This window comes from Meriones unguiculatus, chromosome 11 (genome assembly GCF_030254825.1).
Source record: "Meriones unguiculatus strain TT.TT164.6M chromosome 11, Bangor_MerUng_6.1, whole genome shotgun sequence".
Lineage (NCBI taxonomy): Eukaryota > Metazoa > Chordata > Mammalia > Rodentia > Muridae > Meriones > Meriones unguiculatus.
The window spans coordinates 54,053,872-54,079,250 of record NC_083359.1 but is presented as its reverse complement, the minus strand read 5'-3'; the positions used below and the strand labels follow the sequence as shown (position 1 = coordinate 54,079,250).

General features: G+C 40.9%; 1 protein-coding gene across 2 annotated transcripts in view; it reads right to left on the bottom strand.

Moving 5' to 3' along the window:
• Positions 1-889: 889 nt before the first annotated feature.
• Positions 890-25,379, bottom strand: part of Dstyk (dual serine/threonine and tyrosine protein kinase) — a 51,461-nt gene continuing 26,971 nt past the window's right edge. For both annotated transcript variants that reach the window (XM_021636404.2, XM_060364271.1), the window contains exons 3-13: positions 20,060-20,723; positions 15,346-15,578; positions 14,612-14,695; positions 13,579-13,755; positions 12,751-12,880; positions 12,243-12,399; positions 11,359-11,491; positions 8,941-9,054; positions 7,392-7,506; positions 4,902-5,036; positions 890-4,631 (exon numbers count right to left, since the gene is read on the bottom strand). In XM_021636404.2, coding sequence (XP_021492079.1) covers positions 4,444-4,631; positions 4,902-5,036; positions 7,392-7,506; positions 8,941-9,054; positions 11,359-11,491; positions 12,243-12,399; positions 12,751-12,880; positions 13,579-13,755; positions 14,612-14,695; positions 15,346-15,578; positions 20,060-20,723 — 2,130 coding nt within the window. In that variant the 3' untranslated portion in view covers positions 890-4,443. The remainder of the gene's footprint in view (positions 4,632-4,901; positions 5,037-7,391; positions 7,507-8,940; positions 9,055-11,358; positions 11,492-12,242; positions 12,400-12,750; positions 12,881-13,578; positions 13,756-14,611; positions 14,696-15,345; positions 15,579-20,059; positions 20,724-25,379) is intronic.

Below are 25,379 nucleotides of genomic sequence, written 5' to 3'. Positions count from 1 at the left end.
GGATTTGAACTGTGAAAGGCAGCTCAAGGAGTTTCTGAGGGGAAGAATATTACTAAGTGGCCTAGAGAACATTCTTGTCATATTTTGGCAAAGAATGTGGCTGCTTTTTACCTTTGTCCTAAAACTCTTGTCTGAGGCTAAACTGAAGAGCTTTGGATTAAGGATGTTGGCAGAGGAGATTTTGAGAGAGCCAGTTACTGACTATGTAGTGTGGTTATCAGTGATCAGTCTCATGCAGATCTAGAATGAAAACGAGTAAGCTGGTCAAAGAGAAATACAAGGAGAAAAGGAGCGCTAGGAAGTATAATCAGAGCTAAGTCCTGTTCATGGGAATAAAAATGTAATAAAGAGGGTGGTGACCTCAGGGTAAGACTCCACCCAGCTAAATATACACCTTGTGAAAAGGAATTAACGCTCAAGCAGTGAAGGAAACCACCACAACAGAAAGCAGAGGCAAATGTAATTGAACAGGAGGCCAAGTTCCAGCCCCATCAAGCACCAGAACTTGGTAGCTTCAGCCACATGTTTCTGGCTTTAGAGTCAAAAATACAAGAAAGGGATTGTAGAATCTCCCTCTATAGATGAGGAAAGCCACTGTCTGATGTCAGTGCATGGAGCTCCAGAGAACCCATTTTGTGAAGCCGTGAAGGTGAAACCTGGATTATGTTGGAGACCCAAGATATTTGAGATGCCAGAGTCCTGCTTAGGAAAGCTGCAGACTGGTGGAATTAGGTCAAGAGAAAGAAATATGTTGCAGTCAACAAAGCTAAAAAAGTTGGCAGTATTACAGCAATCTCCCCAAATGGAAGGAAAACAGGTTATGGTGTGGGGCTTGGGAACATCCTGTGAACATGTGAAGGGAAGTGAGGAGAAGCTGAAGCCAAATGGGTAACACTGAAATATTAATGTGGTCTTTATTACATAGCACACGTGGTGTCCATATCCTAACATCTTATAAACAACTCCACAAAACCTAGTGCAGCCACTCAAGACACACTGAGACAAAACCTAGGGCTGTATCTCTCAAAAAAAAAAAAAAATGGTCCCACTGTGTGGGAAGAGCCACACTGCACAGGAAAGGAGGGTACAGAGGATAAAATTTGTGTCAAAGTAAATTTTTTTTGTTATTGCACTTTATTCTACACAATATGTTATACTTGTATATAACACTATAATAAACATTAGTCCTTTAAGACAAATAAAAACATTACATAAAGACAAAAAAGAAAAAACAAACAAACAAAAACAGCAAGCTATCCAAACTAATTTTCTTGTCAACCCTCTGGTCTCCCCAGTGTCAGGTGTTTGCAGTCTCCACCACTATGTCAGTCACACTGGATGCTAATAAAGCAGGTGAAGTTAAAATAAAACTCTTGAAGAGCAGCACTAGCTGGAACTACTAGGGGAGTCTGTAGTACAACTGTCTTAAGGCCACCACATCCTGACCCTCACTAACACACACTAGCTCAATTTCACATACCCCAACATTTAGAAAACTAAATCCTCATTTTCTTTTAAAGAATATGTGAACTATTTGAGCCAACAAATAGAAAATGCAAGTATTGAACACTTAAAGCAGCTCCTCCTTTGGAATGCACTGTTCCAAGGCTATTAATTGATCCTGACACAGTCTTGGGAGTTTTCCCAGTAAGCTAGATCAAACAAGCAGGGCATCTCTCCAGAGCAAGAACAAAGGGTGCCTAAGTTTCCCTAAGTGTTACTGTACTCAACCATCCCCTGGGCTTCTCAGTGCTAAATAAGACAACAACAACAAGAAACAAAGTGTCATTTAGTGCAGTTGTCACTTTGCAGGCCTACTACCCAAGCCACTTCTGTCAAGAAAAACATTTTCCAGCCCCTCTTTGACCTTTGCATTTTGTTTTTGTTTTTGTTGGCCCTAGACACTGAACCCAAGGCCAAGTGCATGCTAAGCACATCCTACCATTGAATTACACATACCCTGAGTGCTCTAACCTGTTTGGCAGTTCAAGTGAAAATACAGAAATGCATTTGGGGAGCTGACAAGTGTGCAGAGCTTACCATTCTCCTGCTCTAGCTGTGGTAGGAATGCATCCTTTCCTTGATTTCCTTGAGCATTAGTGTTAGCGCTGAACCATGGCTGCCTAGCCCTGTCCCTTAAACTCGATGGAGTCAAAAGCGACTCTCTTTGGTCTGGCATCAACCAGGGCAGTCCTCTTTCTGAGAACAGTGAAAGATTGCTCTAGGGCACAAATGAGCCATGCAGGGTCCAGACTCTGCCAGCATTTCTTCTGATTGCTTTGAAGAAAGGCCTGCTGCTCCATTCCACATCAAAATGAGTAGCCAGACTTTCAGCACCCAAGAAGCAGCTGGGTATCACTGCTAGGCTGGAGTAAACTGCCCTTATGGAAATGTTCTGAAAGATGGCACACAGTAAAGGTAACTCTTCATACCACCCTTCTTCCTCCCTCAGCCCAGAGGTAAATCTTCAAAACTTTGACCCTGTAAAGCCCTGTACCACACAAGTGCCTCCACACTCCTCTGACTGCCTAGTGTCCTCTTAAGTGATATACAATACAGTACATTCATGACATTTCATCACTGAAATAATAATAGATGCCAAAAACCACAGAATCCAAAATTAGCTTACAATGTTATAAAGTAAAATACATACAAACTAAACATGTGTCCACATACTCAGCCTGCTGAGCATTGAAAAAATGCCACCAAATACCTTATGTGGCCTTTGGCTTGCCTGAACACTTTCAGGAGTGTCTTGGACCTTTCTCAGATACATTTAATGAATGAACTATAAAACTGCTGCTTGTCTCCCTACTTATCATTAGCCTCTCCCTTCCTCCCATGGAGCAGAAAAATGTAGGGACTAGGCTTTTTAAATTTTTAAAATAAGAAGAACCTGTAATCTGACCGTAGACTGAAAAGGGATTCTGGATGAGGAAAAAAATCTAACCTATTTATGAGTCCAAATATGAGCTGAACAGTCCAAAGAATGTTAGGAATATGGCTTTCATTCTGGAACTATAGCCTTCTTATTACAGTCAGACTCAAGAACAAGGATCAACAGGTCTATTAACTAAACAAGACCTCTTCATGTTTCACACACAGCAGACCTAACTAGTAGCAATGACTCATTTCTTTTTCACAACTCCTGGTTTCCTGAATATCTTACTGTCTCCAGAGGGCAATATGTTAATGCTCAGAGCAGAGTAACTAACTATAGTTGAGTAGGTGTTAAAATTCTAAGAGCTAAACTAAGCATTCTGCAAAATGAGGCCAGAGCCAATGAATCCAAAGACACTGGCCCTCCACTTGTCCATTATAGTCTGCATGTATAAAGCATTGCATGCGTTTCTGAAGCACTGTTGAAGAGTGTTTAGGAGACCATGCTCAACTGTGTCGTCATGAGGCTCATGGTGCCTAGTGTTCAAAGTGAACTTTACAAACTATATGAAGCTGGGGTGTGGCTTGTAGGAGAGCACTTATCAGCACATGTGCGCTGTTGGATTGATCTCTAGCACAGAAGAAGAAAAGAGTGAGTTATAGTTAAAAGCTGGGCATGGTAGCATATGCCTGTAATCCCAGCACTATAAAGGCTGAGGCAAAAGGCCGGACTTTAAGGCTAGCCTGGGCTACTTCCCATTAAAAACAACAACAACATTATAGTCTATTTCTGATCAGTCTCTCAAGTCCAAGTACCATGTTATCTTAAGTTTTCCCTCCTTTTTGAGGGCTAAAAGGGTAGAGGGTGGGGAAAGACCCAAGAATCAAACAGATTCTGTTTGGGCTAGCCTTACTCCACAAAAACCAGGATACCCTGGCCCGGAAATGTAAACACACTGGATTGTGAGGGCAGACAGCTTCACACCCAGATGCCTCCTAGGGCTTTGACTTATTACAACCTGAGATCCTGGTTACAGAGAACAAGAACCAGGTAACCACAAGGTACATTTGGCTGGGTTGGTTGTTGTTGTTTTCCTTTACAGTCATACAATGCTGATTATTACAATCATGAACTAAGGTTATGTTTTCTAAGTGGTCTCTACCATTGGATAGAACTTAATGGTTCCAGCTCAAGCTGAAGTCACAAAAATGATAGTTCTATACCCTGCACTGCAGTGTTCCACTTGTTTTAGAAACATACAGTGAATAGACAGTGGTAACAGTTGCCTCCTTTTCAGTTCTGAGGCCAGAACGTCACATTCTTTAGCTTTTACACATCTGAGACAATCTTTTGCCAAAGAGACAGTGTAAGGCAGTATGAACACTAAAAGAGCCACTGAATTCTTCACTGCCCAGAAGCCGTCTCTGCCCAGGAAGGTCTGAAGTTGCCAACAAGCACCAGTTCCATTGGGAGCTCTCTTAGTGAACAAATGTCAAGTTCTTCCCACGGCCAAAAGGTGAGAGGGAAAAAAGGAACAGAGGGGAAGAGAAAGGTTTTTCTCTTCAAGTAGAATCTTCCAGTCCTCTGTTTGCTTGCTCAGAACTGTACTTGCAGAGCCGGTCCATAATGCTCCGGAGCATAGGCTGGACAATGCCCAGGAGAGGCCTCTTGGAGGGGTCACCATCCCAACATGCTTCCATCAGCTGCCAGCACTCCTCATCAAACACAGGAAGACGTTCTGGACGGGTCCCTATAGAGAAGAGCAAGGAAGTACAGCCAGTCTGGGAGAGCAGAGTTTGATACTACTGCAGATACTTAGGCTATCACCTTTTAACAGGAATGGTGAAAACTGAAATACATTGGCTTAGAAAACCAAACACAAAAATTGGTTTACAGTGTCCTTCTAGCATTCTATGATGGGCTGTCTAGTGTGGTCATGCTGTGGAGTGGCCAGAAGATAGCTGCTGTGGTGCCCAGGCTGTCTGATAGGGTTAAAGCCAAGAGGCTTGGTGGTTCTTACCTCTGCGCACATTATTCCAGAGATGGTCTTTGCTAGCACACCTCTCAAATGCCTCAGGGAGCTTGATAGAGCCAGAGCAGATGTACCAGAAAAGGATCCCAAAAGCATAGACATCCACAGAATTATCATACTTTCCTACAGTAAAGACAGATGATCAACAGTGAGCCACCATCTTGACGCTATAGGTGCTTACACACTTTTCTTTTTAAGATTGATTGATTGATTGATTATGTAGACACTGTTCTGTCTGCACACCAGAAGAGGGCACCAGATCTCATCATAGATAGTTATAAGCCACCATGTGGTTGCTGGGAATTGAACTTAGGACCTCTGGAAGAGCAGCCAGTGCTCTTAACCTCTGAGCCATCTCTCCAACTTCCCTTACACACTTTTTAAAAGCTTTTGATATCTGCTGTTCTTCACAACTTGCCTGGAAGGCAGGACACACTTGAAAGGCCCCTTTTATAACACAGGAAGCTAGATGCTAAAACAGAGATGAAAATTGGTCAAAAGAGAAGGAAAACAAGGCCTTTCACCTTAATGGGACAGTCTGCAAGATCAATTCTAAAGGGCCATACAGAAGGTAGGGCCAGAAGGTCTTAGTAGAGGTACAAAAGGAGAACATATTTTAGAAATATTCTTCTGATCGCAATAGGGTGGACAGTAATAAAAGGGATTTAAGTAAGCAGCAGCCAGGGTAGAGTAACAGTTCAGAAACAAGGTAAACAGGAAAAGAAAAGCTTTCCTATTGGCTCCAGTGAAGGTTGGACAAGTGCTACGCACTAATCCTACTTCTTCTGTGTATTACATGATGAAGAGCCAAGTGACAACTTCTATGAAATGAATGGAAGTCAGGGGCTGGAGAGATAGTTCAGTAGTTTGGAACACTTGGTGCTCTTACAGAGGACTGGGATTTGATTCCCAGCACCCATATTGCTCACAGACACCTGTAATTCCAGTTCCCAGGAGATTCAATAACCTTGAGCACCAGATATACTCATAGTACACATGCAGGCAATATATCCAGACATAAAATACTCTTAAAGAAATTGAAATGCATTCAAAATTTTCCTCATGTAAACACTAGTGACTGACCTATGATTTCTTCCTTGGAACAGAACCATCACTCTCCCATCCACTCCAGCTCAGTTTCAACCTTCCATGCCAGCCAATTTTTTTTCTCTTCAACACTCAACAATAAAATTAAAACACTTTCCCATTGTCTTCTGAATTCATCTCAAACCTGTAACCCTGTTTGTTTCAGCATTGGTACCAAACTAGCCATGGGCACAAATCTTTGCCTAACTGGTCACCTCACTCTGATTCTTCTCCCTTTCATCCCCTCTATCAATGCTGCAAAGCTTTCCAGACATATGCTCTCCTCCCTGCTCAAAAGCTCAGCACCTCCTTATCTGCAAAACCTTAGCCCTCTACAAGGTTTTCAACCTCTGTATTTCTCTGGCCTTATCTGTCACTATTCACCATTTTGTAATATCCCTTACTATTTCCCCTTCTTGAACCTTCAGATGCCCTCTGCCTTCAAGATATATGGTTGGACTGTAAAGACAGTAAGGCCTAGATTCAAGTCAGGTCCATTGCCTTCTACCTCAGTGTTTTAAGAGTCAGTTACTTTGTCAATCTGATCCCAATTTTATCTATTAATCTGACATAAAAATATACCAATATCATCACAGGATTGCTGTAAGGATTAAGTAAAATAAGATAGCCAGAAGCAAACCTGCCCTGTCTACCAAAAAGTATACACTTAAACCCAAGTTCCCTTTACACTACCAAATTTTCCACAAAAACCACAAGTGTTATCCCAAATCTCACTTCTACCATAAAACCATCCAGCATTTCAACCTCAATTTGTTCTTTTACTCTGCCTTAGCAGTGCATCACAGCACCTGAAATTTAGCTTCTTTTTTTTTTAAGATTTTATTTATTTTATGTATATGAACACTCTATCTGCATGTACAACTGCACGCCAGAAGAGGGCATTAGAAGGTATAGATGGTTGTGAGCAACTATGTGGTTGCTGGGAGTTGAACTTAGGACCTCTGGAAGAGCAGACAGTGCTCTTAACCTCCAAGACTTCTCTCCACCCCATGTAATTTAGCTTTTAATGGTGCCTTTTATCGCTTCCAAATCATTTTACCTCTCAATAGATCTCCATGTTGATAAGTTCTTTAATGACAGGTTTCATCATTTAGACATTATTCAGCCAATACTTTATGATTAAGTAAGTGCTAAGTATGGCAATTACAATGCTAATAACCAAGACACATATACAAAAGAGTACCTGGTAATTCCCATTTATATTTGTACTTTTCTTTCTCACTTTTTTTTACCTCTTTACTCTCCCTCTGTTCTGGTTTCTTCATTGTCAGACCTGCCAGCAGTACTGGTACACACTACTTACCCTGAGGGATAGACGCCAGGTCAGAGCACTGGGGTCTGCCTAAACTCATTTTTGCCCTCTAGCCTTACCTGTGAAAAGTTCAGGGGCCATATGGATTGGTGTCCCCACAATGCTGCCTGACATCATAGCTTCTGGCTTGCAGAATCCTAAATCAGTGATCTTGGCACGGTTTTGTTTGTCCAGCTGCCAAAAGTAGCAGATCAGAGTCACCTTGTGTCTGTATACATGGCCTCAAAGCAGTACTTAATAAGTCTGGCCTCCAACCTCCAGTCTCAGACTCATCCTGTCCCTGTCCTTTTCCCAGATTGTGAGCAACATGGTGGCAGGGATTGTTTCTTTCATCTTTATATCCCTGGCACATACTAGGATCACTCTACTCTTGGAAGAATTAATAATGAAGGTCTGTAAATGAGAAAAACATGTTGGCACCTAATTTCCCTCTTTGTCAGCCAAAGTGATTCTTTAATTCTTAAAGCTCTAATAGAGGGCTAGGGTGTAGCTCTGTGGCAAAGACCTGGACCAGCATGGGCCAGACCCTGGCTTTACCCTAGCACAGTAGAAAGAACAACAATGATACAAAAACAAATACACAAAAGTTGATTTTAGAGAATAAATGTGCTTCATCTGGTTATTGATTGTCTATTATCTATCTAAAATTTCTGGACTATCTTTCTCTCCCCCTAACTTCAACTTCATAGGGTGTTGCCAAATGATACAGGAAGGTATTTTTTCCTATATTATTACATTTTATTTGTTTACTTTGTATATGTGTAGGTCAGAGGACAACTTGTGGGAGCCTGTTCTCTCCTTCCACTATGTAATAACAGGTACCATAGCTTGTACAGCCACTTCACTGATCCTAACAGATGTTCCAGAGGAATCTGTCAAACAATTCTTTATGATTTATGTAATATGACCTTGTACGGTGCATTTATGTATGTCAACCCTCATCTAACATCTCTGATCAAGCCCTAAACAATAACAAAGGCATACACTCCTCAAACATACCAATGATACAAAGACCAAAAAAAGGGGGGGGGGCAAAGATTCTTCTAGATTAAAGAAGGCTGAAATTAAATCACATGATAACAAAATATACAAAATGTAGAATTCTTGGATTAGAACCTAGATAAGAAAACAAAAACAACAAGAAAATACCAAGTACACCATATTTGGAGCAACTAGCTATAATGGAGACAATAACAATATATGTTACTAATAATACTGTATCAATGTTACATTTCTTGAGTGTGGTAATGGCATCTTAATTATGTAGAAGCCTCGTCTTAGGAGAGACACACTGACATATTTAGGACTGAAGTGTTATCAGCAACGTACTTTCATATGATGCAGGAAAATAAATTAAAAAATCTGAGTCTCCATTATGTCACTGTTAACTTTTCTGTGAAGTTAAAATTTCTCAACAGTGGAGGAAAAAGTATTCAACACAAGGTAGTCTGTTGAAATTGCTCCTTAAGCTTAAGTCCAGGACACCATCCACCCACCAGGGAGTTAGCTCTCCTGCTTTCCATGTAGACTTTCCCTAGAATCAAAGTGCCTTTTACACAGACCCTCTGCAGAGGCAGAGAATCCTCTTTGAATATAGTTCTTTCTTACCAGCACATTTTTGAGTTTGATATCCCGATGAACAAGCCCTTGGCTGTGCAGAAAGCGAATTCCCTCCACCACATCCAGAGCTATCTGCAAACGTGTCTCCAGGGTCAGCCCTGCCTGGGAACACAAAAGAGCCTAGATGTCATAAAAGCCAAATTCCTTAACCTAACCAAGACGCCCAATTGTGAGCAACTAAATGACTTATGGTGGCATAAGAGGGTAGAACAGTAAATGGGAAGTGCAGAGAAGAACAAGCTGTACAGGACACAAAGCAAAATGAAGCCTTTTGCAGGCTGCAGTTGGTCATCAGGACCACACCCAGATCTGAGCAGAAAAGGTATGAGGACTCACTCCCACCAACAGAGCAACTCTGGCACTGCTGATTCATGGGAGACTTGCTTTCCCTGATTTCATAGGCTTGGTTAGCCCAGGCTTGATTTTTATGGGTTCCTATTCCAAAGTCATTCTGATTGCTTTAATTTATGTTTTTTGGGATTCTGAATGTCATGTTAATTTCTTCCAAAATCTCAAGTGGGTCTTCTAGCCCACTTATAGAAAAACTTCAGGTGCCCCTGAGATAAAGAGGAAACTATTTGGAGTCTCGTTTTCATCTCTTTAATTCTTGTAATTCCTGGAAACATTTCTGAGTTTTCTCTACCTTACTTCTGAAAGTCTGCAAGTAAGTTCTTACAGGGAATTCAGAGACTCTGACATCAGCTTCTCTCTCCTTATACTCAGCTCTGATGTAGGGTGCAGACAGGAGAAACCTAATTCCCTATTGGTGACTTTTTAGGGGATTTAAACTCAGCATACAACTGAGAGTCTCACCTTTCCTCAAGTGAAATTCTTCGGTGGCATACTCCAATTTATCTTTAAAAATCAAGATTATATAACAAGAACTTATGAGTGACTTTATGATTGCCCCCAATGCATGTGTCTGTCTGTCTGTCTGTCTGTCTGACTCTCTCTCTCTGCCCCATATGTAGGGGCAAGTACTCTTATCACTAAGCTACATCCAGCCCCATATAAGCGATTTCACTTTAAACCTTATTGGAACTTATGGTAGAATGTGTAGATTGCAGATCCTCTCAGGATCTCTAACTGACTTGATTCCTTTTAAATTTTTGCATGTTGTGTTTGTGGTGGTATGGAGTCTGTGGGAACACCTATGTGGGTGTTGAATCTCTCCTGGATTACCCTCCATCTTTATTTTTTAGTTTGTTTATTTTATGTGTATGAGTGTTTCCCTGCATGTATGTATGCACACCATATGCATGCAGTGCCTGTAGAGGACAGAGGAGGAAGTTGGAGCCACTGGAACTGGAGTTACATATGACTGTGAGCTACCATGTACTTGCTCAGAATGGAACTCAGGTCCTCTGCAAGAAAAGCAAGTACTCTTAACAACTGAGTCACCTCTACAGTCCCCATTTACCTGTATTTTTTAAAGATGGTCTCTCAGGAAACCTGAAGCTTATCTTTGTAATGCTAGGTTATAAGCACACATCCTCATGCCCAGATTTTCATAAGGGTTTTGACCCTAAATCCTTGTGCTCTCACGACAGGAAGTTTACAGATAGTGCCATCTTTCCAACCCTTTGCTTGAATTCTTCACACTTTAGTCCTGTATAGTTTGATAGTGAGATTTCTTTGTACTTTATCTCTCTTCCTAAAATAAACTAGCTGTCTAATGAGTCTAGAAGTCTAGTCTGCATGTACTCTGGCATGTTGTTCCTTTCCCATGGTGTAGCTCATCTTTCAAAGTTTACAAGTTCTACACACCAGTGTGCACATGTCAAACTCAAACATAACATCCAGATGGAGTATTCACTGACTACAGTCTCTTTAAAGTGCCTGGAATTATACATTTTGATGTTGCTTAATGGTGCTTAAAACAAGGCCATGCACCAAAAAGTCAGTCATACTTGTTCATTTAACAAAAACTGGCTTTATCCAGAAAAGTAACAAGAAGCTATTTTAGTCTTATTCATCACATACAGGATATCAAGATGGAGTAAACTGGTAGCACATGCCTTTAATCCTAGCACTCCACAGTTAGAGGCCAGCCTAATCTACACAGCCCAATTCCAAGCCAGCCAGTGCTACATAGTGAGACCTTGTCTCGAAAAAATAAAATAAAATAAAATAAAATAAAATAAAATAAAATAAAATAAAATAAAATGCAAGCAAATAAACAAACAAAAAAATTTTTAAAGTAGTGAATAAAAGCATTATAGTTATACACTGGGGCAGAAATGGACTCTGAAAAATGTTTGACATTTTCTTGAAATAATTCAGTAAAGCTAGATTACTCCAATTTTTATGAAAGTGAGAAGTTCTGAATAAACAGGAAAGGATGAAGTCCAGGAAGGAAGGGTTGATCCTGGCTCCTGGCGGGCGGTCACTAGCTGCCCCACTCACCTTCAGCCCCGTGTAGAGGTCCCGGTGTAGCCGTTCCATAATAAGCAGTACAGCAACGCTGGAGCCACCACCATAGTTGTAGTCAATGACTGATCCATGGAGATCCACCAATCGTTCATGCTTTGGCAAAGACCTATGAGAAAGAGAGGTTCAGGCCACCCACCATACTTGAGCTCTAATTCTGCATGAGATGCCAGGATGTAGAAAAAAAAAGCCTCACAGCCAACTTGGTCAAAGTCCAGAAAGAGGGAAAAGAAAACTGCTTCACTACCAAGGCCAAAAAACAAAAACAAAAACATGGATTATCAATACTGACAATCCTTAGTGACTAACAAAAATAACAGAATGAAGATTTGAGAAAGATAGCATTCTGGACTAAAAACACTAGTTATAACATGGAGATAACCCTGCACAGATGTAGCCCATGGCAGTTCAATATCCAAGTGGGTTCTATTTTGATAGGAACAGGGACTATCTCTGAAATGAACTGTTTGGCCTGAGGGGGAAGCAGCATTACCAGGCCACAGAAGAAGACAATGCAGCCATTCCTGATGAGACCTAATTGACTAGGATCAGAAGGAAGGAAAAGAAGACCTCCCCTATCAGTGGACTTGGGGAGGGGCATGCATGCAGAGGGTGGAGGAAGGGAGGGATTGGGACGGGAGGAGGGAGGCAACCACAGGAGGGGATACAAAGTGAATAAAGTGTAATTAATAAAGAATTAAAAAATAAAAATAAAATGGAACAAAAAAATTAAAAAAAAAAACATTTTGAAATCTAGATGCAGAGAGGTGGGACATGCTGTATCTCATGGTTCAAAACTTATCCCAGCCATTTGGCTTCTCTAGGTCTTCCCCAGAGAGATGACTGAAACTAAGACTTACCTCATGTAGTGAAACTCCAGTGCCAGATCATTCCAGTGTTTCTCATCTGGAGGAACAACTGACTTGAGGGCACAAGGGAAGTGTCCCCCCCAGTTGTCACACAGGTACACCACACCATATTGGCCCCGGCCTAGTTCCTGTCCTAATTTAGGTTTACCTATAAGATATAAAGACAGAAATAAGGCACGTAGAATAAGAATTCTCTTTAAAAGTCTTAGATGCAAACTGCCTAGACCAGAAGTTGTAGTTATGCAGTGATGCATTGGGAAGAAATTCAGGTGTTCTACCCAGTAGAAAATAACTGAGTTGGATGACTCTGAATAAACTTTGATCATCATTATATTACATAAGCAGCAGAACCAAACAGGAATTAAAAAACATCACTAAGTGCTGAGGCAGCTTGGCAAAATAGTAGTAGCCTGAGACATTAGGATTTTTGGAGGCCAGGTATAAAAATGCCAGAAGATCCTGAAGTTCCTCCAATCTACAGAAAGAAACAAGAACTCACGGTGAAGCAAGACATCCTGTAAAGACCGGCTCTCTAATGAAAGGCGGGCCAGACGGGGGGCATGATCTTTTCGCACCTTTAACCACAGATCTTCGGTTTTCTCCAGCCGGCCAGAATGGCCAGCTTCTAGCTAGAAGGGAAGCAGAAAAAGACAACATAAGACTTCTAAAGTCCCTCACCTCAGCTTCCCCACCTGTTACACAGAAATAACAATATCTCTCTTGTGCCAAATGGAGAACTGACATGTATATGACATGTTTAATACAATGACAGTGAATTGTCAATAGTCATCTTCCTCTTAGATACATAATCACATCTACTCATTCTCTGTGTGTGTGTGTGAGAAAGAAAGAAGAAACACATAACTGTAAACTGGAATGAAGTTAGAAAGTCATTTATTCTTTTTTTTTTTTTTTTTTGTCATTTGTTTGTTTGTTCAAGACAGGGTTTCTCTGTGTACCAGGCTGGCCTCAAACTTAGAGAGATCCATCTGCCACTACCTCCCAAGTGCTGGGATTAAAGCCATGCACCACCAAGCCCAGCCTATCATTTATTCTTAAAACATCGAATAAACTTATATAAAGCTTGTACTCCTCTATATCTTTTCTTGCTCAGCTATATGGGAAGAAATTAACTGCATTCCCTCTAACTTTCCTAGAGTTAGAAAAAAATCAACAGGAAAAATCTGTTGACAAAACTTCCTGCAACATATTATCCTTTAACTGATTTTTTTTTTTTTAACTATAAGGCTAGCAGAAAGCAAATTATTTCCCTCTAGAGGAGGCTTTTTTGATTATTGCAGCTTTCACTCCTTCCCTGCATACCCACCTGCCTCAAGGAGGCTGCAAAAGCCTCGTGAGAACTATTGAGCCGAGTGCGGAACTGGCTACAAATGCTCTTGGCCAACTTGGAGGCGCTGAGACTGTCTATGGCTTCCTGGGCCACCTTCCTCTTCCATTCCAGAGTGATGGTAGGTGGGTTCACCCATGTGATACGCTGGATAATCTGCCAAGTTGAGGACAGTAAGATCACTGATGGAAGAAGAAACCGCCACTCAACTCCAACAATGTCCTTCCTTCTCTGAGTTTTCATTCTTTGGGAACAGCTTTCAGGGCAGGAGCCTATAAAATCCAACATGGTCTCTAACTCCATCTATCTCAAAACTAGGGTTCAGCCAGAGGAAAACACCAATGAAAAGTAGCCCTAATCTAAGTGCTCACACCCCTCGAGGTGTGTATTCAGGGGATGTAACAGGGAATAACTAATGACTCTTCTTCTGAAGCAGCAATAACTCTACACAGATACAAGTCCAGGACAGGAACCACATTCTTGGCTCCTAACAGCAATGTCTAGTTGTGTGTGTGTTTGTTTGAGACAGGGTCTCTCTCTACATAGCCCTGGCTATCCTGGAACTTATTATATATAGATCAAGCTGGCCTTGAGCGCACAGAGATCTGCCTGCCTGTATGTGCTGGGATTAAAGGCACGCCCCACCATAACCTATTCAATGTCTAGATTTTTGTTATTTATGTGTTTACTCTTGTGGTACTGAAGAATCAAACTCATGGCCTTGCATATGTTGGGCAAACCATCTATCACCAAGCTCTATCTCCCAGCCCCAACAATATATACTTTTGAGAAAATATTTAGGCTGAACAAAAGAAATGAGGTGGAATTTTGTGGCTTCATCAAGTTACATGAATCCACAGCTTTTTAAGAGTTGAAGGGAACACTGGTAGTTATTGAGAATAGGCATTCAACAGAATTCTCTCAGAGAGGCAAACCAAAATAATGGCCACCCTACTTTGAAATGTAGGTGAGCCAAACATGCACTGAAAAGACTCCTCTGAGGAATGCTCACCTGCTTGATTTGTTCCCAAAGCATCCTTGTAACTGAGGACCCCGAGTGAAATGTAACTTCAACATGGTAAGCAGCATTTAAGATCTGAAAGAGAACACATGAAGGAGCATAAGCTGTCATTTTTTAACAACTTCAAGTTGTGTGTGGTGATGCATACCTTTAATCCCTGCACTTGGAAGAGGAAAACCAGTCTCTGTGAGGCCAGCCTGTTCTTACATAGCAAGTTCCCAGTCAGCCAGACCCACATAAGTGAGACCCTTTCTCAAACAAACAAACAATAACAGAAAACCCACAATCTCTCCAGATATAGCACATGTCTGTAATTAATTCCAGAAGAATCAGGAATTCAGGGCCAGCTTTGACCAAAATAGCAAGTTCAATGCCAGGCCAGTCTTGGCTACTATGTGCCCCACTCCTTCCTTCTGTTGGTCCAAACAAAAGAATTATAGACTAGTCCAAACGCCCCCAAATTTATTCATATATAACACACACACACAAATACACATATAGTGTCAATTCAAGTTCATCACCCCTATTTTACTTTATATTCATTTTTTATCAACTATAATTTTACAACTCAAAGCACCTCCCCCAGGCAGTAGTCATGAAATAGGAAAACAAAATGAAGTTTCCACTAGACTGTTTCAAAGGGTCTAATTTGAGGTTGGGCTTGTGTGTGAATTGTTCTAGATGTTATCTGTGACATAGTGCCTTACCAACCATTCTCTTCATACCTGTTTGAGATAATTGCTAGTAATATGAACTGAGACATCCTGTGATTTTTCAAGGCTCTGCAGACACCGTTCCAGGGTCCCGACGAAGCTTTCCCGTAGGTAATCCACTGAGCTGATCAGCTTGTTGGCTACTGCCTGGTTAAGCCTAGAGATGATGAGCTCCTGGATCTGCCGGATGCAGGATTTGATCTCTCTGGTGCCTATTGTTTCTCCATTCTCAGGGACAATGACATCTATAGAGGCAGAGACTACGCTAGTTAGCTGTGAAGGAAAGGGGCAGACACACTAAATAAGGGCATCTCCCAAGTCATCACCAGTGACCTACCATGATGGTGGCTACGAAAAGATATGGTTGGTTGTCAAATTCTGATTCTTAAGATGATCAAGGGCCAGGCAATACTCAGCTACTTAAGTAAGATCCTGAAAATGAGCAGTTATGTCTAAATGGAGTCTGTTGATCTCATTAGCTTTTAGGTTGTGGTTACAGGAGGGGAGGAACACCATTCACTTGGTGGAAACTACTTGAAAGGCACGATAGTAAGCATTATATATAGTAATCTAAATTTATCTTACAGTACCTTTGTAGGTGGGAATTAATGGATATAGTCTACAGACCAGGAAACAGCCTCATCGATAAGACAAAGTGGGCACTGGGAGAGAAGATATGCAGTCAGGAAGCAATACAGCTATCATTTAAGACAAACCTCACTGGTTCCAAATCTAGGATCTTTGTTAAATTTCACACTGCCTGTCATATTAATCAGACAGACTTTGATACCACTGGTGCAGGCACAGACATCAAAAATTTAAACAACCAACAATGACAACTGTATACACCCTCTGAATAGCTATGCTTCTGGACATTCTTTTTCTAGAACTCTCCTCACAAGTCTCAGACTGTGTACACAATGATACCAGTTCAGTCCTTTGAAACAGCAAAAACAAAACCACAAAATAATCTAAATATTCAATAGACTGAAAATTATGCAAGGTATGTCCATTAGAAGACAGACTTAAACACAGACTTGCAGAAAGCTTTCTGAGCTATACATTAGAAAAGCGAAAAGTGGAAATGCAAGGGAACCTAAGAGGAACTGAATGCTTGAGAAATAGCATGTGTTTGAATTAATATCATATATGTGCATTTATCTAAATGGGAGGATTCAGCCCAGTGGTAGAGTGCATGCCTAGCATGCATAAGCCCTAAGGTCAATTGCTACTACATAAAACAAGAAAATAATTTTTTGACATATAACTCCCTAGATAGCCCAAGCTGACCTCAAACTTACGATTCTTCTGCCTCTGTCTCCTGAGAGCTGGGAATATAGGCATATGCCACCACAACTAGATTAAAACATAAATATTTTCTAAAGTATGTACATTCTGTTACCCAGCATACATGTATGACCTTTAAAGACAACAGAAATACTAATATAAATTTGTTTCTACCAGATTATGTGCAAGCTCTCATTTAAATCAATTAATTATTGCTTTAAAGGTTCCCAGAAAGGACTCAGAACAAGGCGAGAATCAGATATTAAATTGCACCTAACATGTAGCTATCTAAGTACATAGATCACAAACCTGCAATGCAGCCAGCAGAGTCAGACATTTGATCTACTTGCTCCAGTTATTTCCATGTCTGTTTAAGCTAAACACTGTATGAAAGACACTCAACACAGTACAATCCGACGTTACACTTTCTACCTGACCTGCTGCCCTGGCCTGCTGTTATTATGTGCATAAGATGCTAGCACAGATGCTCCAGGGTGCTTAGTGACATGCTAGAGGACTTCATTCCACTGAAATGAGCATTTCTCAGCCACTGAAGGTATATCTTTGTTCATTTTCAATGAGAAAGGAGAGAAGAGAGGGAAGAAGGAGGGAGGGAGGAAAGAAGGAAGAAGATTCTTTGTGGTTTTGCTGCACGGTATAATATGATGAATAACCCCAAGTTCATATTCTTCAACTCTGGCATTTCAGAACACAGAAAAAGTAAAAGATGACAGAGTTGCAGGTGGAATGTGTGGGGGCATAAAGGACTACAGCTGACAGGAGATGGCAGAACTAATGACTTCACAAAAAGTGGCATTTGAAGGGTAGGTAGAATTTGGAAAAATTCACACAAAAAAGATATTTCAGACTTAAGGCAAAACACATGCAAAGAAAAAGCTGAGGGGGTGTATGGAGGACAGCAAATAGTTAATACCAGCCCAATTAAAACTACATATAGGAAGAGGCTGTGTGGTGGTGGTACACCCCTTTAGTCCCAGCACTCGGGAGGCAGAGGCAGGAAGATCTATAAGTTTGAGGCTAGCCTGGTCTACAGAGTGAGTTCCAGAACAGCCAGGGCCACACAGAGAAACCCTATGTAAAAAAAAAAAAAAAAAAGAGAGAGAGAGAGAGAAAGGAAGGAAGGAAGGAAGGAAGGAAGGAAGGAAGGAAGGAAGGAAGGAAAGAAGAGAAAAAAAGGAAGGAAGGAAGGAAGGAAGGAAGGAAGGAAGGAAGGAAGGAAGGAAGAACTTCCAGAAACAAAATAAAAAACAAAAAAGGGGTGAGAAATAGAAAATAAGGCTGGCAAAGTTGATGAAGACTTTGGAAGCTCTCTAATACTAGACTGAGGTACTCAGTACTAGTCTGCAGAAACAGGAAGCCAATAAAGATAAAGAAAGGGAAAAAAAAAAAGTCAGGTAGACTGATTAGGTGAAAATACTTCAGACAGACTAGAAACGACAGAAAAGAGGCAGGACTATTCTGAATGCTTATATCCCAGCACGTAAGGAGGCTGAACAAAGAGGACTATAAGCTAAATAAGCCAGCCTGGGTTACACAATGAAATCCTGTCTCAAAAGTACACAGAAAAGTATGGGTAAATATAAGATTGCAGAGACTCATGGGTACTTGCAACTGGTTAAACATGAAAATTCAAGAGTGAAGACAATAAAGGATATATTGTAGCTTTGAAGCTGGGTACCAGGAAGAAGGTGGCATCAGTAACTTAGAACAGAGGTTCTTAACTTTCCTAAGGATGTGATTCTTTAATACAGGTTCTCATGTTATCGTGACCCCCAACCATAAAATTATTTTATTGCTACTTCCTAATAGTAATTTTGCTTCTGCTATAAATTATAATGTAAATATCTGACATTTCTGATGATCTTAGGTAACCCTTGTGAAAGGGTCATTCGACTCCCAAAGGGGTCATGGTCAACATGTTAAGAACAGCTGGTTTAAGCTGCACTCCTTTAATCCCATTACCCAGGAAACCAAGGCAGACCAATCTTTGTGAGTTAGGAGACCAGCCTGGTCTACATAGTGAGTTCCAAGACTTCCAGGGCCACAAAGTGAGACCATTTTAACAAACAAATACACACACACACACAAACGCATACAAGAATTAGACTGCATCAGTTCATATCCTGCCTCTACTATTTACTAGCTGTAGGACCTACGGTAAAATTGTTTAACTCTTTTAAGACTTTTGTCCCCTCATCTGAACAAAGAAAATAAGCAGAATCCACCCAGTGAAGGTTCTGAAAAATGCAGCGCTGGTGAAGTCTGAAGTGGTCTTTGTGGTTTTGAGCACCCCCTGAGATGAAGTGCATACATATTCATGATTGAAAATCTAAAGAGTAACTAAAAACAGTGTCATTTTTAATTGCTGTAAGACAGAGCTCACGCTCATGCATAGAGACTGAAGTCAGCAGTATCGAAACCTTAGACACCAAAAGCCCTGACTGATGGCTTTCCCCAGTTTTGTTAGCAGTCATTTGTGATGAATGAGACTGCCAAAAAAGCTAAACATGCTTTGAGTTTTGGAAGCAGCCTGAAGATAAAATAAGACCATGGGACAAAAAGCAACACGGTGAGGCACCCTGGGCCATGCTGACAGAGCAAAGGTAAAAGTACAACATAGTATGGTTCTTCAAGCTGCTCTTCTTGGGAATGCAGAGATAAAGACAAACAGTGGAAAAAGGACAGTATATAGGTGACCTTCATCTCCATTGTATTAAGTTGTGCCTGTATGGTTAATCTGCAGATAGCTAAATGCTAACAGATTCTGGTATTGTACTATATGAAGGAATCTTCTGTCTCACTGTTGTGTAAAAATTACTCCCCAGTTATCTGATTGGCTAATAAAGAAGTTGAAGAGCCAATGGCTGAGAAAAGACAGTAGGCGGGACTTTTGGGCCCAGTCTGGTGGTTCCAGGTGGAGGGAGAGGGAAAGGAGAAGAAGGTCACCATGCCATTAGGAGGAGGTCACCACTGGGTAGTCACCATGGAGGACAAAAGTGGAGCAGAGGCACCCAGGGTGAAACTAGGGGACAGGTAGTAGGGTATATGGCTGAGAAATAACTAGACTAGCATAGACAGGATAGAATAGATCAATATCTGCCCAGTTATGGTACTTAAAGTTTATTAATAAATTTAACAAGTCTCCTCATTATTTGGGAGCTAGAGTGGGCATAGAAAAAAAAAAAAAAAACCAAAAACCTTTCATTCAACAGACAGCTATAAAAATGAATTTACCAAAAGCTAAGCTAACGGCCCAGGAAGGAATGAAAGTGAATCTATGAAAGAGAAAGAGGTCACCTCATTTAAATGACTAAACATGACCCTCTGGATGGACCTTAAGAATCAGTGCATCCAACTTCTAGCCCAAGGAATCAGAAGCCTCTGCAGTCCCAGTGCCCCAGACACTTTTAGAACCTACCTTTAAACTCCATGTTGGCAGCATCATCCAGAAGTTCCTCTTTCATAGTATTAAGTGTCTCAACAATCATATCCTTCATTTCTTCCTGCTTTCGGTTTGCAATATTCATCAGTGATTCATACAATTCATTCTCCTTTTTTCTAGTATATTCTAGACGTTTGGGAGTGATCTGCAGGTCCCGCTGCATGTCAAAAGCCTGGTTAATAAAGATGTCAAGGCAGTGACAGTGCACTGCGTTCAGGGCCTTGGCTGCATCAACTAGGCGAGTTTGCAGCAGCTGCTGAGAGAATGTACTCAGTTGTCTCAGCTTCTCACTTTGCTCCACCAACATGCTCTGAGCTTTGCTATCCTGGTCAGGGGCTCCACAGTTCCTGTGACTGCTGCTCAGATAGCCCAGGTCCATTAGCTGTCGATACAGTGGTGATCTTTCACTCTCTGCTCTCCCACTGGAAGAGTCCATTATCTCCAGCTTGGGTGTTTTGAAAAAGAACACAGGAAAGGAGAAATACTTTCTAATTTCCTGAAGCTCTTGCTCATCCCTCTCAGAGAGTTCATCTTTGTGAAGTGCATAGGTTATTACAGGCAAGAAATCATTCGCCAAGTCACTCAGAACATCTATCACCGGCCGATGACTGTGGCATGGTGCCACCACAATATCCACTTCCTAGAAGCAGAAGGGGTCAGATCAGCACTTCAGGGTCAGAACCAATCTTTGCCTTCCTTGAATCTCACGTACACTGAGACCAAAGTCCAGATGCATAATGATGGAGCAACTGGACTTTTTAAGAGTACCCCAGTCACTTCTCCACCTCCTTCCTTGGTTTGTGACATACCTACTTCTGTGACATACAAAGGCAAGCATTCATCTAGAGTAAAAAAAAAAAAAAAAAAGTAGAAAGGATGGCAGTCCCTTCTACCATTGCAGATGAAAAGAATAGTCTCTGCTTTCCTTTGATGCTTGTACATTCCTATTGACTCCCCATGAAAAGAAGACAAATAGTGGAAGAAAAATGAATTATTAAAGCAACTATCAGACAGGAAGTAATCCTATATTCCTCCTCTTACTTTTCTTTCACACCTTTATCCCCCCCTGCCAGCCTGGCTCCCTTAAGCATCCTTTAACAGTGTGTAAAGCATGTCATGCCTTACAGTCTTTCCTGTTAGGCAATCACTGGCAATCTATTTCTTCTTATCTAAATTTAATACATTCATAGTTTCTTTATTTAAACACCATCTTGTTCAGACAGGCGTAGTGGGACATGCCTGTAGTACTAGCACTTGGGACCTAAAGGAGAGAGATCAAAAGCTTTAGACCAGCCTGGGTCACACAGTGAGTTCCAGTCCAACCTGGGCTAGAACCTAGAGAGACCCTATCTCAAAGGGAAAAGGGAAGACAGAGGAAAGGAAAGAAGAGGAAAGGTAAGGAAGAAGAGATTTTTATTCCCTGTTGGCCTATATAGCCTTTGAGGACAGAGACCATATTTACTCACTATAAGAACTCCAATGTCTAACACAATTGTTAAGTCCTCAATATAATCAGTTGCTGAAACAAGAAACTATTCTGCAAACTAATAGTCAAGGTCACTAAACATTACTACCCTACTCTAAGATTCTGCAGCTATCTCAAAGGCTCAGTCAAGTTAAGCTGTGGTGATACCATTAGCAATATGATCACTTGGGGGCCTGGGAGGTAGCTCAATGTGTAGGAGTGCTTGCTATACAAACTTGAGAATCTAAATTTCAATCCCTACTGTCTACATAATGACCACAAGAAGCCCCTGGATCAGTGAACTTCAAGTTCAGTGAGAAACTCTGTCTTGAGGCAATAAGATTAAGAGGTATAGCAAAAGTTCTGCACTGGTTTCTGTGTGTGTGTGAACTTACAAACTCACATGTATGCCACCTTCCTGCATGCATGTGTACACACACACACATATGATCACTTGGTATGGCAGATAATAAGGCTCACCAAGCCAATATTTAGCCTTTATATTTTGGGGAAGGTGGGGTGAGGCAAGAGAAAAGAGACAGAATTGATTTTAACATGAAACATGCTTTTTGGCCTTGCCCATCTTCCATCTGCATACAAATATGATAGGCAGAGCATCAGCAGCGTGTAGGTGACCTAGGCAAACTTGTAGGTAGAAGCCAGAGCTAAGAATAATGAAAGCTGAGCATGATGGTGCACACATTTAATCCCAACACTCAGGGGGCAGAGTCAGGCAGATCTTTCTGAGTTCAAGGCAAGCCTGGTTTACATAGTGAGTTCACAGTCAGAGCTATAAAGAGAGACATCGTCTCAAAAGGAAAAAATAATAATGAATCAGTAAGAGAGAGAGAGAGAGAGAGAGAGAGAGAGAGAAAAGAAAAGAAAAGAAAAAGTTGTGCCAGGTGCCAGTGGTATACACCATGCAGAGGCAGGTGGATCTGTGAGTTCGAGGCTAGCCTGCTCTACAAACCAAGTCCAGGACAGCCAAGGCTACACAGAAAAACCCTGTCTCAAAAATAACTAAAAAGGAAGCCTGGCCCTCAAGTGCCTATCTGAAGTTTTCTCTCACACAAAAGGAAGATAGTAACCTATCTTGCCTAAGCATTTGTGTTTGGGGTGATCTGTCACACAGAACAGAACTTCATCATAACTGATATTCCCAAATTTGTTTGTTTGTTTTTAAAGTTTCCAGAATGCCCTTTTGAAATAAATCCTCCATTGGTCTTTTTCCTATCCTATAGTTTCTGCTTTTTTTTTTTTTTTTTGTCTCTCTCTTGAAGAGTGGCATATATTTCTGTCCAATGTGCAGTTGCTCCTCATCTCTCTGAAATAAGTCACAAAGGTGTGAGTGGAGACTCTAGCCAATTATCACTAACATAGATGCACACTTCTGTTGCCTTCAGAGTTCTACAAACTCAAAACCAACTCTTATCGCAGAGTTACCTTACAGAATACATCAAACAAAGTTCTAAAAGAATCCATCCTGTATCTGCTCAAATTTAGGTCCTTAACAACTGCCAGGCTGAATATCTAAAACGTAAGACAAGTTTGTGTTCTGCTTTGTTCTTTGAAACAGGGTCTCTCCTGCCCTCAGACTTGCTATGTAGGCAACACTAGCCTTGAACTCCTGATCCTCCTTTTACCTCCCAAGTGCCTGGTTTATAAAGGCTTGTACAACAGTTCTGGGCTGGAAGGAACGTTCTTCTTTTTACATTTTACTTTGTGTGTGTGTGCACAGGCACTCATGCTCAAGCATATGAAATCAGAGGACAACTAGCAGCTGTTCATTTTACCATAGGTCAAATTGTCAGGAGACATACGTACTAAGCCATCTTGCCTACCCTTGAGGTATCTATATTTGATAAAATATATTTTAAAATTAAATCCTGAGGGTTTTTTCTTTTTTTATAGCCATATATATATATATATATATATATATATAAAGCTCAGGAAAACTAGCTTATTTATCTATCTAGTACATGTCTTCTAACGACACTGACATGTGCTTGAACTATATTGTTTTGTTTTTCATCTTTTCCATTCTCTGCAAATCACAAAGTTATCACCTTCTTATCAACATAGAACTAAACTTTATTTTCAGGTAAGTCACATGATACTCATTTAATTAATCAGTCACTTTAACTTCAAGAAATCTAAAAGCCTTTTAGCATCTCCCCATTTGTTATTTGAGCAAACTACATAAATCTATCCACTCCTTTTCCAAACCCAGGACAAGAAGACTACTCTGTTTCATCTCTGCCTCAAATGGCAGGGAGTGTGCTCTAGTTGAAAAAACATGCCTGGCTCTCATCTTGCTATCCAAAACCCCTTTTACTACCCTGACTTACATATGCTGGAATGTGACTGTTCACTTCAGGGAAGCATTTTCAAAACGCTAGTAGATAAGAAATTTCAAGGCTTAGATTGGACTATACAATTGCATAAACACCAGCAGCAAAATCACATGTAATGGTGAGAAAAAGAGTAAAAAGAATCCTAAGGAACAGAGAAAGGGAAGGAGGGAGGGAGGGAGAGGGGGAGGGAGAGGGAGAGAGAGAGAGAGAGAGAGAGAGAGAGAGAGAGAGAGATACAAACAGGAGGATATTTGTATGATGGGTCAGGCACTTTTCAGGAGTTGGTTCCTTCTTCATTCGACAACATCTCTAGTTTCTGATGTGCTATACACTACAGACTAATTGATCTACTCAATTCTCCTGTCTCTGCCTTCCATCTCTCTGTGGGAGCACTGGGATTACAAATGCTTTCTAGCACATCTGGCTTGTCACACTGGCTCCAGAATTGAATTTAAGCTTGTTTTAGGCTCATAAGATAGATAAATTATGAGTGGTTTGTTTTATAAACCACAGTTCCTCTAAGTATACACCTCCCCACTCCCTTTAAGACAGGGTCTCATGTATCCCAGTTTGGCCTCAAATTTGCTGTGTTTTCAAGAATGAACTTGAACCTGATCTTTCTGTCTCCACTTACTGAGTGCTACATCATAGGCATGCATTGCCATGTTTTCCTTATGCAGTGCTGAACACCGAACCCAGGGCTTCTTATGTGATGGGTAAGCACTCTACCAACTGAGCTACACTCTGGCCCCCTAGATATATTGTAAAAAGACATAAATCAGTCAATTTAGTGTAGGAAAAAAACAAAATATTCAAAATGTATTATTTAGAAAATTTTCACTTGAGGGAATTCATAGCTGGTATTATAAGCTAATCAATGGGATATCTGTGTAAACCCCCACATACATTAAGGCTCATGGAGCATTGTGGAAAAGAGGGCAAAAACATTGTAAGAAGCAGAGGATGGGGAAGGAGTGCTGAGAAATGCCATGGTCTGGAAAAGACATGGCCAGTGTACTCATGAGCTCACTGAAGCTATAGTGACTTGCCCAAGATCAAGTCAACAATGTCAGTCAATGTCCAACAGGCAGCACTAATTGGACTAAATGGGTTACAAAGAGAGGAGAGACATGAAGTGGAGATGGGGACATGGGAGATGCTTAGGAAGAATGGGAGGGGAGAATTAAAGATAGATATGATGAAGATACATTGTTTACACTATGAAAGAGTCAATAAAACATATTTCATACTGAGTGGATGAGCCAGAGCTGTCCCAAGTCCATCGTATATACCTGAGATAGAAGTCTGACCTCAACTATCTATTTCCTGAAGGCTATATACCTTCCTAGCACCCAGAACAGTACCCATAATTTAGAAGGCATACCATAAATAACTGTGAGATTAATTGAAAAAGAAACAATGCCTTTATTACTTCCTCAAAACCACATGTGATCATCATATAAAATCTTCTACCTGA